The sequence below is a fragment of the Polyodon spathula genome, chromosome 16 (genome assembly GCF_017654505.1).
Source record: "Polyodon spathula isolate WHYD16114869_AA chromosome 16, ASM1765450v1, whole genome shotgun sequence".
In the NCBI taxonomy this organism is placed as follows: domain Eukaryota; kingdom Metazoa; phylum Chordata; class Actinopteri; order Acipenseriformes; family Polyodontidae; genus Polyodon; species Polyodon spathula.
The window spans coordinates 23,755,766-23,771,685 of record NC_054549.1 but is presented as its reverse complement, the minus strand read 5'-3'; the positions used below and the strand labels follow the sequence as shown (position 1 = coordinate 23,771,685).

The 15,920-nt window shown below is 39.4% G+C and overlaps 2 protein-coding genes and 1 long non-coding RNA gene across 3 annotated transcripts; 1 reads left to right on the top strand and 2 right to left on the bottom strand.

Moving 5' to 3' along the window:
- Positions 1-576: 576 nt before the first annotated feature.
- On the bottom strand, positions 577-7,148 carry LOC121328543 (rho-related GTP-binding protein RhoA-C). Its single transcript, XM_041273255.1, has 5 exons — positions 7,042-7,148; positions 4,972-5,129; positions 4,202-4,322; positions 2,442-2,572; positions 577-752 (listed from the first exon to the last, which is right to left on the bottom strand). Exons 2-5 carry the CDS (start codon positions 5,125-5,127, stop codon positions 579-581), a joined length of 582 nt encoding a protein of 193 aa, XP_041129189.1. The 5' UTR covers positions 5,128-5,129; positions 7,042-7,148; the 3' UTR covers positions 577-578.
- A 2,585-nt stretch (positions 7,149-9,733) lies between these two features.
- On the bottom strand, positions 9,734-12,286 carry ndufb11 (NADH:ubiquinone oxidoreductase subunit B11). Its single transcript, XM_041273256.1, has 3 exons — positions 12,082-12,286; positions 10,843-10,973; positions 9,734-9,955 (listed from the first exon to the last, which is right to left on the bottom strand). The coding sequence occupies exons 1-3, from the start codon at positions 12,265-12,267 to the stop codon at positions 9,823-9,825; spliced, it is 450 nt and encodes a 149-aa protein (XP_041129190.1). The 5' UTR covers positions 12,268-12,286; the 3' UTR covers positions 9,734-9,822.
- Positions 12,287-12,375: 89 nt separating this feature from the next.
- On the top strand, positions 12,376-15,451 carry LOC121328546. Its single transcript, XR_005951698.1, has 3 exons — positions 12,376-12,434; positions 14,303-14,505; positions 15,311-15,451. It is a non-coding gene; the product is annotated as an uncharacterized LOC121328546 (long non-coding RNA).
- Positions 15,452-15,920: the final 469 nt, after the last annotated feature.

The following is a 15,920-nucleotide window of genomic DNA, read 5'->3' as shown; positions in this document are numbered from 1 at the left end:
TCGCTTTTAAGTTTGTCTGGAGAATCCTAAATGCTTTAACTTAACAGCCTTCCTCAGTAGATTCAAATCACGTGTCATTGTGACCTTTCAACTAGCCCCTCCTCCTCTTAGATGTAGAGGAGGTTGCAGTTTTACACTGGGGGCACATGATTTGAATGGAATGAGAAAGGCTGTTCAGTCCTGACATACAGAATTTTCCAGACAAGCTAAATGTAAATTTAAAGCTAAGTAAAGGCTGGTTTGGAGAGTAAAAACGGTTATAACAGAATCCAAAACTACTCAGGATCACTGAACACATGTTAATACAATTACATTAAATTAAATGTGAAGCTACTTAAGAGTCAAATGCTGTGTGAAAAGGGTTACCTAGCACCAAACCCAACCAGAGGGGAGAGGGAATCTGGGGGAGGGCGCTGCTGCATTATAAGAGCCTCTCAAGACGGTATAAAGGCCTGATGTTCAGCACCTCTGAGTACTTTTCTGCGCCAGCTCTTTCAATCAGGGTAGCTGGTGAGTGGGGAAGGCGATTGACAGAAGAATGAAGCTGGTACATTTCTGCTGGCTGCTGTTCTTCTCTTCTATAGTAAGAGGCAGCCGTTCTTCCTTCGGCTCTTCTTGGCCTGCAGTGCAGCGCGCGTGGCCATCTCAAACACCTCCCTCACCCCGTCCTTCGTCTTGGCAGAACACTCCAGGTAACCATACGCGTTGATCCTGTTAGCCATGTCCCGGCCTTCCTCGGGCTTCACCGGCTCCTGAGGCGAGAGAGGCAGATAGAGGGCTCAGGAGCTGAGGGAAACTGAGGGGGATCTCAATGCAAACATAGCTTCTCTTGAGAACTACAACCCAGCCTGGCACGACGAGAGAAGCACACAGACATCCATTCCCAACTGCTGGAAACAGTGATGTAAGCAACCCAGCAGGAACAGACATTCAAGTGTTCCTGAATAAAGCAATCCTACACCCATCTGTCCTCTGCATAGGTAGACAGGAAGCAGGCTTCATTGCGTCTGATAAATGCTCTCTTACTCTCTATTGGTATTTCACAAGAAAAAACTAAAAACATGTGTATATTATTATACATAGTAACATGATACATGCACTGAGCATACTTTATCATTAGAAACCAAGATTTTATCATTAGATTCTTCTGTTTCTCATCAAAACTCATATAAAAATGTGCAAAGAAAAGCATGTGCTTCTGGTTAGCTACCTAACAAACAGTGCACCAGGGTGATTATTTGATGAGTGAATGTTTAATTGGGGTTCGCAAAATAAAAGCCATCAATAACGTCTTTGTTTCTAAGAATGTGTTGGGGTTGATTTATGCATTTAAAGGGATTCATATCTATAGCTAAAGGGACTGACACATTTTAGGCACTAGCACATCCTTTAACATTATGTGCCCCTCAGGGGACAAACGTTCATTATGTCTTTTAATAGGAATGTCAATTGTAACATAGCTGGTGCATAGAGGTACTTCTGGACAGCATGATAAGGTAAGAAACTGGGCGTTCAGGAACCTGGTACTAACATAATTAAGGCTATGAAACTTGCCTTTAAGCAAAGAGAACACTTTCTATGATACTGTCATGGAGAAGCCCCTGCACTCTTTTGTGATAAGCAGTTGGGTATATAAGTTGTGGGGGTCCTCAGTCTTTGCTTGAGACGCCTTTCATTGTGGCGATTCTATGTGCTGAATCTGAGGGCCTCTCCTGGGACTCTCCTTATTGCTTTGTAAGTTTGCGTAACACTTTTATAAAAGTGTGTGCTTTGACTTTACCCTTTGTGTGCCCTTGTCTCTGTTTAAATCCTGGAGTTCCAAGAATCTAAATTTAAATAAAGAGTTTTTCAGATGTGTGTACCTGCTTCATCTTGGTGAATGTTTAATAACACTATGTAACACAATTTTTGTTCCTGGGTAGTAAGGGTTATTTCCTAATTGCTTATGCCTCAAAAGTATAGAAAATGGCTATTATTCCCCACAAACTTTGCTTTTGCGACCAGGACAGTGATATTTCAAAATATCACTATTTCCAATGGGAAAATAGGCAAATGTGTGTCTTTTCGTTCACATAAAGTCGGAAAAAAACAACATATGAATCCAAATTAACATGTATTTATACTAAAGTAATACAAACATGACTACAAAAGATTTAGAAGTGAGTAGTTTTTCGAGATTTACAGTTATACTGTATTTACAGTATAATTGTAAATCTCGAAAAACTACCCACTTTTAAATCTTTTGTAGTCACCTTTGTCATGTATTTACAGTATAATTGTAAATTGTTAATTTGAGGCATAAGCAATTACAAAATAACACTTACTACCCAGGAACAAATTTTTTTTTTTTTTTTGTTACAGTGTAATGTGCCTGTTTCTTTGTGTGTACCTGCTTCACCTTGGTGAATGTTAATAATGTCCTTGTTTCTCTGGCTGCATACCTGCTTCATCTTGGCGAGCTCTCGCCTTGTGTGCTCATCGTTGCGCAGGTCCTTCTTGTTCCCAACCAGGATGATGGGCACGTTGGGGCAGAAGTGCTTCACCTCAGGGGTCCACTTCTCAGGGATGTTCTCTGTCAAACACACAGCACAGGGGACAGCGGTTTATCAAGGCTGCCTTAGCCTACTTTGATGTGTTATAAAAAGCAAAGCGAGGTGCTGTGCTGCAGCAACCAGCTTTGTTTGCAGGAAGAAACAGGCCATTGTTAACTCTCTAAACCCCAGAATGCCAGTGAGCGCCTGTCCTGTGGAACGCCCGCCAGCGCCCGTGTTTTTGTTCAGGCGCTGCAAAACACACTCAAATCAGTCTTCCGTATACACAGAAGGGATTCACTTATGACCTGAAAGTGGAAATGACATATGTTCACATTTGAACTTTTGAAGCTATCCATGTTAAACCAAAACAAAGATGGATGCGTCTAAGAGACTTTTTTTTGCAGAGAAGGTGTTTTTGTTGTATAGAAAAATATTTTTATGTATGAGCTCTGTGTTTTGCATGCATATTTCTGTTTGTTTGGGGTAAATTCAATTTCAATAATAAAATAAAATAAACACATAAGCTGAATTTTGTTTTAAAAAATGGGACCCTGCTTCTAGAATTTCATTGAATGGTGTAATAATACACATGATCATTAATAAATGTGACCAAATATTTGGTTAGAAAATAATGGACCCCCCTTTCTGTTCATCCAGTTATACTTTTCAGTCTTTCTTTAAGAATTTTACAATGTTACTATTGCGGTTTTAAAGCCACGGTTTTTCTAGAAATTCATAAGTTTAATAATCAACATTAACATTCAAAGTGAATTGCTTAATTCAGAAACAGTATTTCAAAATTTTGCCAAAACTCAAAAGGCTCTACATAAAGGTTATTTATTAATTTTGGGGTCTAAAGCATTAAATACAGTACAGCCAACAAAACATAGTTAAATCTGTTTAACATATAGGCTTTACGGACATTAATTTATAGAAGTAGATTTTCAGTTTTTAAACACAGAGAATGGTCTTGAATTGACCGAAAAGTTTGCACTTTTTCACTCCTACACTGTTTGTTTAGCACATTTGGCTGTACTTTTGTATAAAATAAATGACCCTGGGGCAATGCGTTCAGTGGAGAGGCAGTAATACCCTGTTCCTAGCCCTGAGGGTGCTGTGTTCAGTGGAGGTGCAGTAATACCCTGTTCCTAGCCCTGGGGGCACTGTGTTCAGTGGAGGTGCAGTAATGCTAGCTCTGCCTGAGGGCGCTGTGTTCAGTGGAGGTGCAGTAATGCTAGCCCTGCCTGTGGGCGCTGTGTTCAGTGGAGGTGCAGTAATACCGTGTTCCTAGCCCTGGGGACGCTGCGTTCAGTGGAGGTGCAGCAATACCCTGTTCCAAGCCCTGAGGGCACTGTGTTCATTGGAGGTGCAGTAATACCCTGTTCATAGCCCTGGGGGCACTGTGTTTAGTGGAGGTGCAGTAATACCCTGTTCCTAGCCCTGGGGACGCGGTGTTCAGTCAAAGTGCAGTAATACCTGCTCACCTAAGCTGTGTTTAGTCAAAGTGCAGTAATACCCTGTTCCTAGCCCTGGGGGTGCGGTGTTCAGTGGAGGTGCAGTAATGCTAGCCCTGCCTGAGGGCGCTGTGTTCAGTGGAGGTGCAGTAATACCCTGTTCCTAGCTCTGGGGGCACTGTGTTCAGTGAAGGTGCAGAAATACCTGCTCACCTAAGCTGTCGGGGCTGTCGATGGAGAAGCACATGAGGATGACGTCGGTGTCAGGGTAGGAGAGCGGTCTGAGGCGATCGTAATCTTCTTGCCCAGCTGTGTCCCACAGGGCCAACTCCACCTGCACGGGAAGCAGATTTATTACAACCTGCCTCTTAGAGAACTGACACACCCTCAAAGCACTCCACAGTTTACTTCATGAAAAAAAAAAAACAGGTTAGGTTTATTTGGAATAAATATACTGTTTCACACTGTTTAAATCGTCCTTTTTCAAAAGTGGGAAGTGAAAATCGAGTGAAAAGAGTCGTCGTTAACTAAAGACACAATGGAGGGAGAGACAAGTGTGTGGCTCAGTGGTTTTAAACCTGACTATGATGTTATCTGATAAGTTCCTCCAAGGTTTAAGGTTTTTATGAACCTTTTATGAACCTTTTGTTTGGCCCGCATGCCGTTTTGTTTTGTATCTTTTTAAAAGTAGCATTGTTTTGCTTATTTTGATTTAATTTAATAAACGATGCGCAGCCGCACCAATTTGCCCAGCACGTCTCTGTTTCCAGAGTACTGCTTCCTGCATCTGATGTATCCACAAAGCCATCCTGCTACAAGGCATTGCAGAGTCAATTCTGAACATAAAAACATTGCAATTAAAAAGTGAAATACTGGAAGAATAGTAAATCTAAACATCACAGGAGCCCATACAGTCTTCATGCAGGAGTACTGACTTTAGCCCAGGCAGTCCCTCCTGAGTTAACCCTTCATTGGAGCCTCACCTGCTTGCTGTCCACTTCAATATCTGCCACGTAGTTCTCAAAGACAGTGGGCACGTACACCTCTGGGAACTGGTCTTTACTGAACACAATCAGCAGGCATGTCTTTCCACAAGCGCCATCCCCTACGATTACCAGCTTCTTACGAATTGCAGCCATGTCTACAGGTGCAGAAGAGCGAAGAGGAGAGGCTTCATTAGTGCTGCTGTTACACTTTCAACTTGATCAGAGTCTGCATGTGAAATACTGTGTGAGCTATACAATAGCGCAGTTACCTTTCATTTTATCAACCTGTGCATGTTAAAATATACTGGGAATGTGTGCCACCAGTCAGAAAAACTACAACATGTATTTGTGTAGAAGACAGTCTGCATATACAACTTCACTAACACGTACAAGTGCCTTGGATTAAGGCGTGTGCCAAAATAAAACAATAAATAAGAAGAATTGTATATCCCCATCAGTCACTGTGTGTATAATTGTACAATACATGTTTTTTTTTTTCAAAGTTATGGCACGGCAACATTTCAAACACTTCAATTTGTTTATTTAAAAAAATAATAAGAATAATAAAAAATCATGACATGGAAAAATAATTTTTAAATATTGTGGTGAAATACTCAATATAAAATAAATAAAGTATCTCACAGTATGTAAAGGACACAATCGTACTGCAGTCATGAGTGGTTATGGGCATGCAAAATCTCTTAGGATGGAAATGGAACTAACCACCCTAGTGCTGCTATGAGAGTAATGCCTCATTCTTTCCTGTACAAAGTCAATACAATCTGAGATGGACCGCTACGTGCAATCATAAGAAATTTGAACACACAATGATCCGGGCTGGTATTGGGTCTTCTTTTATTATGGGAAGGTTACCTAAATTTAAATTGCAACTTTTGTGAGTGGAACGGTTTGGGAGTTAACATCCGTGTCAAATTGTTTCACGCACTATTATCACATTCTGCTGTATGGTATTACACGAATAATATCAACAAGGTATAGCAACATTCAAATTAAGGTACTGTGTTCACTCTGATTCAGCCGCAAACCGGAAGTACAGATGCGGAAACGCGGCCTGCCCGGCAAATATATAATTCTGCACTTCAGTTCTTAAAACATATATCACACACACACACAAACGCTATATATCCTTGGTAAAAATGTACTTTATTTTCAATAACCACAGTAATCCCGCCCACCGTCGACAGTTCACTGCCAAAAGAGCCCACTCGCCGCACCCAAACCGCTCCGCTCACAAAAAATAAAGAAATAAATAAATTCATGGCAAAATAAATAAATAATTTAATATATATATATATATATATATATTATCCCCCCAATATATATATATATATATATATATATATATATATATATATATATATATATATATATCACATACATAATTACATTTAGTTATATATATATATATATGTATAAACATTACATAATGTAGTCTCGGGTGGAGAGCTGTCCCACACTGCACTGCACCCCTCCCCCACTTCTTTGTGTCGTATTCCTGTGTCGCATTTTTTTTTTTTTTTTTTTTACCCATCGGTCGCATTTTATATATATATATATATATATATATATATATATATATATATATATATATATATTATATATATATATATATATAAAATAAATTTTTACTGGAATAATACAAATAAACTCTAAGTCGTAACAGCGCTGTCTGGTGTTTCGTCTCAAATCTGAAGTTATTTTTTTTTTTTTATAAACCGTGTAAAACAAAATGTAAAGCTCTCAATTGGACGCTTCTAATATATAACAATGTTTCTACTTTGGTCAATTTCTGGAATGTAACCGGGATTATAACTGTGTCCTCAGTTGGAAAGAGTAATTATAAACCCCGGAACAGGGCTGGGGTGAAAGTTAGTTATATAACTTTTCATTTTAAACTTTTGGGGTGTTCTTTTTTTATTGTTATTTGATAACCCTTCCTTTTCAACACTTCTAACATTTTTCAATTCAACGAACCACCCCCAGAATATCAGCACTGTAAACAAGCTTATTTTCGAGTTCAAGTGAATATATCAGCATTTTATTTACCGTTTTATTTTCTCGCTGTCAGAATCTTCTCTTCCTTTTTCTTTTCCTGTCCGACTCTGAAGCCACACCCCCTGCTCAGTTGCCACGCCAATACCTCCCCCCCACCGTGGGTTAATTGACCAATAGAAAGCAAATGTTTTATGAGTGGCAGGGGAACTGCCAACGACAGCGTGCCCCTAGTCACGTTTTTTTCTTTTTCTGTTGTACAGGTAAAAGTGCCCAAGGACAGTGGACTTCATTGTTGGTCACGATGTCCAATAAACGTCGAGTTTCTAATACGAGACAGCTATGTTAGCCAATGAATTATCGTGAATATTAGCGGCACGCCTCCTATGTCGAATTGCCCAATTACCGAACGTCAGTCCGACTGATAAGCATCACCGAAACTGCAGACGCAAAAACTGATGGGGCAGTGTTAGCATTGAAAGTGCTGGTTGGTGAACCCCTGCAACATTCGGTTTTTAAAAAATATGAGACACTAATACTGTTATTATCTCAAAATTGCTCTTAGATAACACCAGCTTGCGTGTTTCCTGAAAAATGTTATCAGTATAATACAAACAAAGTCTGTTCCAAAATGTTAAAACGAACCAATTAAACCTGCAGCCAGACCCTTGAGCAAACCTTGAGTGGACTCGACACCCTTTGTATAAACGCCGTGTCACCGTCATTAATTTGATTTGCAGGAACTCAAGTGAACGTTGTGTTTTCCTTAAGTGAAATAGAAGGTAATGTTTAGGATCTATAATAATACCAAATAAATAAATACATAAACTGTTGAATCCACTATTCTACACATACTAGAAAAACTATGACAGTTCTGCCTGTATTTGATTGCACAATATGACAGACCTGTCCCCATAATCCTGGGTCACTTTAGAGTAAAAAAGTAGTTCACTGCAATTTCTCCACCATCCACACCTATTATAAATGTGCAGTTGTAAAAGAAACACATTTTATAGCAAACATATGTATTTAATTTCAAAACATGATATCAGATGCTACACTAGGTTAAAGAAAACACAAGGTATGCTTTTACTTCCTGGGGCACCTGGAGAGTGAAATTGTCCCCACCCCTTCACTGGCGTCTTTCCTGCCTATAATCAATCCGCTTCTTCCCCTATTGACTGGCATGCTTTCAGCCAGTAACATGACCTAAAAGACATCGCTGAGATGAAATGACCCAGAGAGAACAAGTGCAAATATTGAAACCAACAACTTCTTTTAACCCAAAGTAGCACCAGAAACCCTGCTTTAAAATTAAGACACCTGCGGGCTGCAATATTTTAAATACGATACCTGCATGCTGTAACAGTATGCACAACGGACAGCACAGTGATTAGCTTCAAATTGTATTTTCTTATTTGTACTGTCCTTTTACCGTCATTTGATGTTTGTTATTATTCTGTGTTGTTTGTATTGCAATTACTCAAAAACAGCTTTTTATACACCTGTATTTCATACATGCGTAAAACACTTCCAGTTTGTCATTGAATTTAAGTTTCTTTTAGCATTTCTAAATTCTGCACATCTGGATGCTTAAGTTAGGGATGCTCTTCAGTTCTAAATGCCTGCCATAGACGGTGCTGCAGCTTGCAAATATATACACTTTCACTGATCTACAAGAGTTTGTTTCCATATATATATATATATATATAAACATCGGCCAATCAATCTAGCCCAGACGGTCTCCCCTGGTAAAGGCACGTCTGTGTGGTGTGCAGGGCGTCATACAATCAGAAGAGTGCAGGTTGCGGTCTTCACTGGGAATTCCATAGGGAGCACTGGCTCTGGCGCTCCTTCAGGGAGAAGGAGAGTTCAATTGTTAGGGTCCCTAAAGGGACCATACTGGCCAGGTGTCTGATGAGCTTAAGCGGACACCTACAAGGCTGGCCTTTGAGCTCCAGAGGCCGGTGGCTTGACTCAGTTCATGGCTGTTGGCTGGAGTGCCAGAGCTAATGCTCCCTGTGGAATCCCCAGTGAAGAATGGAAGCGTGCACTGTCCTGACTGTATGACTCGCCGTGCACACCACACAGCCATGCCTTTACCAAGAGGAACACCTAGGGGCCACTTAAATATTTAAATTAGAAGAAGCACCATGAACGCTTATGGAGTCCTGTAGTTACTGCATCAAAGAGGACAGCTGAAAAACCCACAAGCCCTCGAAGGCTTGACTGAAATAACCACAGCACTCTATGAACAGTCAGGGTGTATTCTGTTTATATAACAAAGGACATAGAAAAGAAAGTATGTTTAAACCAGAATTAAACAGCTGAATCCACAGAATCTCTGTTCTTAGATGAAGCACTACATCCATTTAAAAAAATTAAGTGTAATTTGAGCAGAGTGATTCACCAGTCACACTGATGTTGGTTTTGAATTAATGCAAATCAGACTTACTCAGGATCACTGAATATCAAAAAATTCTCAACCGAATAAAGATAGATGTACAATATGAGATACAGGTTGTGACACCATCAGCATTACCTTTCTAAAGGTACATAATGCCATTTGCAAATAGCACATGTACTATTTAAGGTATTTTTTTCCAGTGTAGGTTTGTCTAAAAAGATCTTACGCTGAAAAAAAAAAAAAAAATTCTGAAACGCAGGTAAAAACTGCCACTTCTTAGTTTGCATTGGACCTTACTTACTGCGAGATCCCACAAATAAAATAAAGTTAAATAAAAAACATGTTCAAGTGACGTTTATTGGGAAGCTATATAACAAATAAGTTGCACTGTTGAATTGTTCATTTCTGCACTGTGGCCGAGTCTGCAGTTACTTCTCCTCCCCTGCCGAGGGCAGGATGATCTTGCTGGGGTCATAGTAATTGCCATCGAGGATAGCGATCCCCTTGGCCTCTCTTTCCTTGATGAGTCTCTCGGCCTCCCGTCTAGCCCACTGTCTCATTCTGAAAAACCAAAGTAAGATTCAGAATAAAAAAATAAATAAAAAATAAAAAGCACAGTAGTGTGCAGAAGTATTATACCACCCCATTTGATTTGTTGTGCACATGAAATAAAACCACTAGAACTGAAAATCTTGGAAACTTGTTAAAACAGACAAATTAATGATTGTCTGACTGAATTAATGATATTATTAGGTCACACGTGCAAGTCATTTAAACTTTAGTTGTTTAAGATGCCAAATTAAAGCACAAAGTGGGCTAACATTTTCACACACGGGTACCTATTGTTTCTATATCACCGATTACTGATCAGAAATTGAAATTCTCACACCCAGAGGATTTCATGCAGGTAAGCACAAAAGGTCCAATGCTTGCACTGCCTAGGTCATTCTGTTTTCAGGGTCAAGCAGTCATTAAGGGAGACAGCTGGTTGCTGCTCCAATGTCACTTTCCAGGTGACTTTGGAGTGTCTGGAGATTTCACTAACAAACAGTAGTGGCAGAGCAAAACATTACTGTAATCCGATTACATTTTACAGTAACTTGATTTCTTTTTCAGACAGGTAATGATAAAATAACACACTTAATTTTAGTTACATTTAAAAAGAAGTTCCGGCTAATGTATAAAGCACTTCCACAGTGCAGGTCAAACCTTACATGTCACATAAACAATGTCTGGTTTCCAAGTAAAAGGTTGCTATAACCAGTTAAAACTGAACAGACTCAGACTCTTTTTAAAAGTAACTTCCCAAACATTGGATATCATGTTTGAAAATTACAATAAATGTTTGCTAAAACATCAAAACTGCATATTTAAGCCCTGTATAGTAAATATGTGCATTGCATGGAGAATTGAAAATGTAGCTACAATCTTCTGAAAGATTCACATACCCATGGTCCGGTAGATAGTGGACAAAAGTGCCTCCGATCACTATAGCAACAGAGATTCCAAAGAAGAAGGCTACTTTCATGTTCCACACGTCCACTTGGGGGTCCTTGTGAAAACCATGGAAATCCCTGTTCTGAGGGGAGGGGAGAGGGAGGCAACTTGAATCCGTTATTAAAGTTAATTCACTTTTAAATCACCTCCCCAAAAAAAATGAAGTACCAAATAACATTGTCTTTGAAAAACACCACAACGCAAGCTGCGTTTGTACACTACATTAAGACTTTTGTGCTTAACAAAATTTGAGTAAGTTATAATAACAATATAGTTAAAGAGAAAATTCAAACAGGCAGATGCCAGGTAAAAAAATATTTTAAAAAATGCTCCGTCCTGAAATGGGGGGCAATGGCACGTAATGGCTGAAACTCCCTTCCCGATAAAACACAGCTTTATTCCAGCACAAGGGTGTAAAAGAACGGACTACTTCCCATGGGAGCTGTTTCATCTTCACTGGAACTACCACTGGGGGTATATTTGCAGAAAGGAACTTGTCAATTGGGCCCATTATCAGAATGTGCTAATTTTAAGTTAATCTGTCCTACTTTGCAGACTTTTTTTTTCCTATTAATGTGAGTGTCATCATTAGCATTAGGAGAAATAATCAATAATAAAAATAAGTGTTTAAAGTGTTGCTCATTTAAAAAAAAATGGATGAAGGGAAAAATACTGAAAAAAGCAACAATTCACAATATTTGGGTATTCCTATTAAGAATGGTTGAAAAACATAAAATAATATAGTGGGAAGTGTCCCATGCAGTTTAAACATACAGTCTACTCTGTACTGTATCACATTATATGCACTTGCCTCTGTGCTGTCAATGTGCCCTTTATCCATTATTGCGTCAGTCTAGTTTTGTAAGGTTACAATCAACGATGTTAAAACAGTATTTTAAGCATAATCATCAAGGAAGTTTCATTGTGGGATGTAACCTGGACTGTCAACCAGGCCTACTAAGTGGAAGAGTGCAGAGATGGCAAAAAATGAAGACTGTGATAAACTGACACCAATATATAATCAGTAGCCAAGACCATGTCATGACACCAAGTTAATTTATCATGTAATGACATTTATCATTTTTATGTGAAACAAAATGTTGCCAATACGGAAACGGAGTAATCACTTTGCATTGGAAAATGCAAGAACATTGAAAATGTATCGCTAGTCAATGATGTCCCCGGCTCACCTTCTCGTACAAGCTGACCTCCACATGCCCGTGGGCGTCATTGTGCCCGGCGGGGCTCAGGCCGGACACGGCGGGGCTGCCCGTGGCTCCAGGAGACGGGGTCTGAGACACAAACCGAGCCCCGGGCACTGAGCCGAGTCGAACCCGGGACCAAGCGGGCAAAATCCGCACTAACCAAGAGGTCATCTCTACTGCAAACAAACTCACGATCCGGAACCGGAAACAGTCGGCAGGGTTTCACTGTCGGTGGTGAAAAATATTCTTAAAGGGGTACGTCACTAATTATTGTCGGAGGTGAATTATTAATAATAAATTCCACATTCTTTGAAGAGAGATTAAACATTACGTTACATGTAAGTACCAGCATTGACAACAATAAAACATAAGTATTATACTAACATTAGAAAAAAGCTTAATGTACTGAACTTCCGCCCGTGCCAAAGCGGTGCATCATGAGATGCCAAAGAGTTCCGGTAGCGACTTGTCCCCTGTCTGTGGCTGCGTTCCAGTAACTCCAAAAAAGTGTGCGTCACCTGCGGGAGTCTGCCTCTGACGTCACCGTCTGCCTAGATAGAGTTAGGACAGATTTAGGAGGTTTCCCAGCGCAAGAGGCAGAAATTTGCAACCAAAAGCTCCTGTCAGACAGCCCCGCCTCACAGGCAGATAACAACAAAAGAGAATTTATTTAAATTGTATTTATATAATCGAGCATTTTTAAAGTTGGATTTTTATTTATTTTGGTATTTATATAAACGAGCATATTTAAAGTTGGATTTGTATTTGTTTTTCTATACTAACTAGCACTGTTCGTGTATTAAATTAAACCAATATCGTTGAAATGCATTGCATTTTAACCAAAAAGTTAAAAAGGTCTATTTTCGTGATATGAAGGTTCGCAATTTTTTTAGTTACAGGGTTAAGACTAAGCAAACTGCTGCTGATTCTCATACCGCTACAAAATACTGAGCATAACCCTTAACAAAGAAGTTTGAACTTTGACTTCAGCAAGCAGATCATTGCATTATATACCGGTAGCTTACATGTAGGTTGCACAGTCTGTGCAGTCTATCTGCCTTCCAGGCAGGTGTCAGAGCACTCTGTAGCTGCCTTCCAGTCAGTTGTCAGTGCAGTCTATATCTGCCTTCCAGGCAAGTGTCAGTGCGGTCTAGCTGCCTTCCAGGCAGCTGTCAGTTCAATCTAGATGCCTTCCAGGCAGGTGTCAGTGCAGTCTAGCTGCCTTCCGGGCAGGTGTCAGTGCCTTCTATTGCTGCCCTCCAGACAGGTGTGAGTGCAGTCTATAGCTGCGTTCCAGGCAGGTTTCAGTGCAGTCTATAGCTGCGTTCCAGGCAGTTGTCAGTGCAGTCTAGCTGCCTTCTTGTCAGGTGTCAGTGCAGTCTATAGCTACCTTCCAGGCACGTGTCAGTGCAGACTATAGCTGCCTTCCAGACAGGTGTCAGTGCAGTCTATAGTTTCCTTCCAGGCAGTTGTCGGTCAAGTCTATAGCTGCCTTCCAGACAGGTGTCAGTACAATCAAGCTGCATCCAGGCAGGTTCAGTTCAATCTAGCTGCTTTCCAGGCAGGTGTCAGTGCAGTCTATAGCTGCCTTCCAGACAGATGTCAGTTCAATCTAGCTGCCTTGCAGGCAGGTGTCAGTGCAGTCTATAGCTGCCTTCCAGTCAGGTGTCAGTCAGTGGAGTCCATAGCTGCCTGGAAGGCAGGTTTAAGTGTTATCAGCCTGGAAGACAGGTTTAAGTGTTAATTTTCCGGCTGTAAGGCAGGCTTAATTTAAGTGTTATCTGTCCGGCATGCAGGTCTACAATGGTGACAGATGCCTGCCAGGCTGATTTATAATAATGGGCACATGTCTCTGTTAACTATAATATTTCTAAGCTATGCAACAGAGTACTGAATGTAATGAAAGCTTTTCTATTGAAATGAATTAGAAATTAATATCTTGGAGTTATTTCTAAACTGTAGTATTGGTGTTGTGTTTGTTGGCCAGATTTCTCAGTCTTTGTGATTGATCAAAATAATTAGCGGTACTAATGTTATAATTTCATACTGTTTATTTTTTTCTCAGAGAAAACGCAAGCATAATGGGAAGTATGAGTTATTGTTTTTGAATAATTAAGTTTGATCAAATTACTGATTAGTTTAGTTTATTTAAAGCAAGTAAAAGTAGTGCCATTTACAAGTAAAGTATATTTTTTTTTTGCTTCAGTGAAAAATGTTGCTGCAAAAGGAACATCAGCAACCCTTGATGTCTTATGTAGTGCAGCAGCATCTTTAGAAGAGGCTGCTTCCCTGCTACCACAGGCATGCCGTCCTCCCTCAAGCATCTTTAGAAGAGGCTGCTTCCCTGCTACCACAGGCATGCTTCTTCCCTCCAGCATCTTTAGAAGAGGCTGCTTCCCTGCTACCAAAGTATGTTTCCTTACAGTTTTAAACGCAGATGTAGCATGTAACCAAATCATTAAATTACATTGAATCTGTAATTTTTAAAAATATGTATTCACAATTTTGACAACTTTTTAGATTTGCTCGCAATTGTATTTTAAAATCGGCAGAATACAGTTGAATGCAGTGGTGTTTTAATGGAACGACGTGGTTTCTGGAAATAAATGTTGAGACTTGGCAGGCCAAACAACAGCTGTAGCTATAAAGTGCAAAGATGAGCTGATTATTTGTTTTGGTTCTTACCTTTCAGTCAATGAAAAGCCATGAATAACATTGTATCAAAAGTTCAGCATTAGCATTCAAAACACAAACACATTTTTTACATGTACAGACATTAACATGGTGTCCCAGCTAAGACCCAGATGTCTTATTTTCCTTATGACTTTTTGTTTATTTTATTGAACACTTTTAGAATGTCACATATTTTTTACAGATATTCCTAACATTAGGGCACACACAGTATCTTTAATCAGGCCAATATTACCACATTAGCCTGATTAAATATCATAATATTGAGTTAATTTGGTATTCCATCATCAGAATCAGAAACATCATCAGAAACAGTTTTTGTTGAGATAATTCTTGGTATATAGAATCATAAACTATCATAAACTATCATGAGAGGCTGGACTGACCCCATCTCACACATGCTGCAGTTCAGATTTATATTTCCCATACTGTAAGTTGCTCTTTGCATAAGCAAATGGTATGAACCACTTAAACCCTTCTATCATTTATTTAAGATTCTTTAAAAAAACATGTTTCATTACAGGGAAACCCTCAGGATTGCAGTGGTGCACATTCAACTTCAACAAAGCCACCCATGGACTGGAATTCCCAATGCTTAATGTCTATACCTCTATTGCTGAACAGTGTGTATCTGCATAGATACAAAAACTTATTTAATAATTATTTCTTACATGACATAAAAATAAACACATTTAAAATGATATATTTTATTTTACATCATTCATAAACTTCACTTAAAAGACGTTGATATTTCTGGCGTAGTTTATTTATTTTTGTAACTTCATTGTGAAGAATTCTTACAAATTACAAAAAGAAAAAACATGTTGACTGGTTTAGTTACCACTTCAACTACTGTTAATTTAGTGAGCTTTAGTTACTTGAAGAAGCAAAATACACCATCAAAATAAATATATTTACAGTCACACCTGTATTAAGAGGCCATTCAAGGGGCAGTCAAATAGTGGTCTCTTAAAACAGGGACCCATACATTTTCTATTTGCCTCTAATATGCCCTGTCACCCTTTGTTTGAACAAAATGTTTATTGATTACAGATAAAACCCAACTAACATGGTTGCTTAATGCAGGTTTGAGTCCACTGCTGGGTAAGAGAATTGTGGTCATTGGTCGCGTT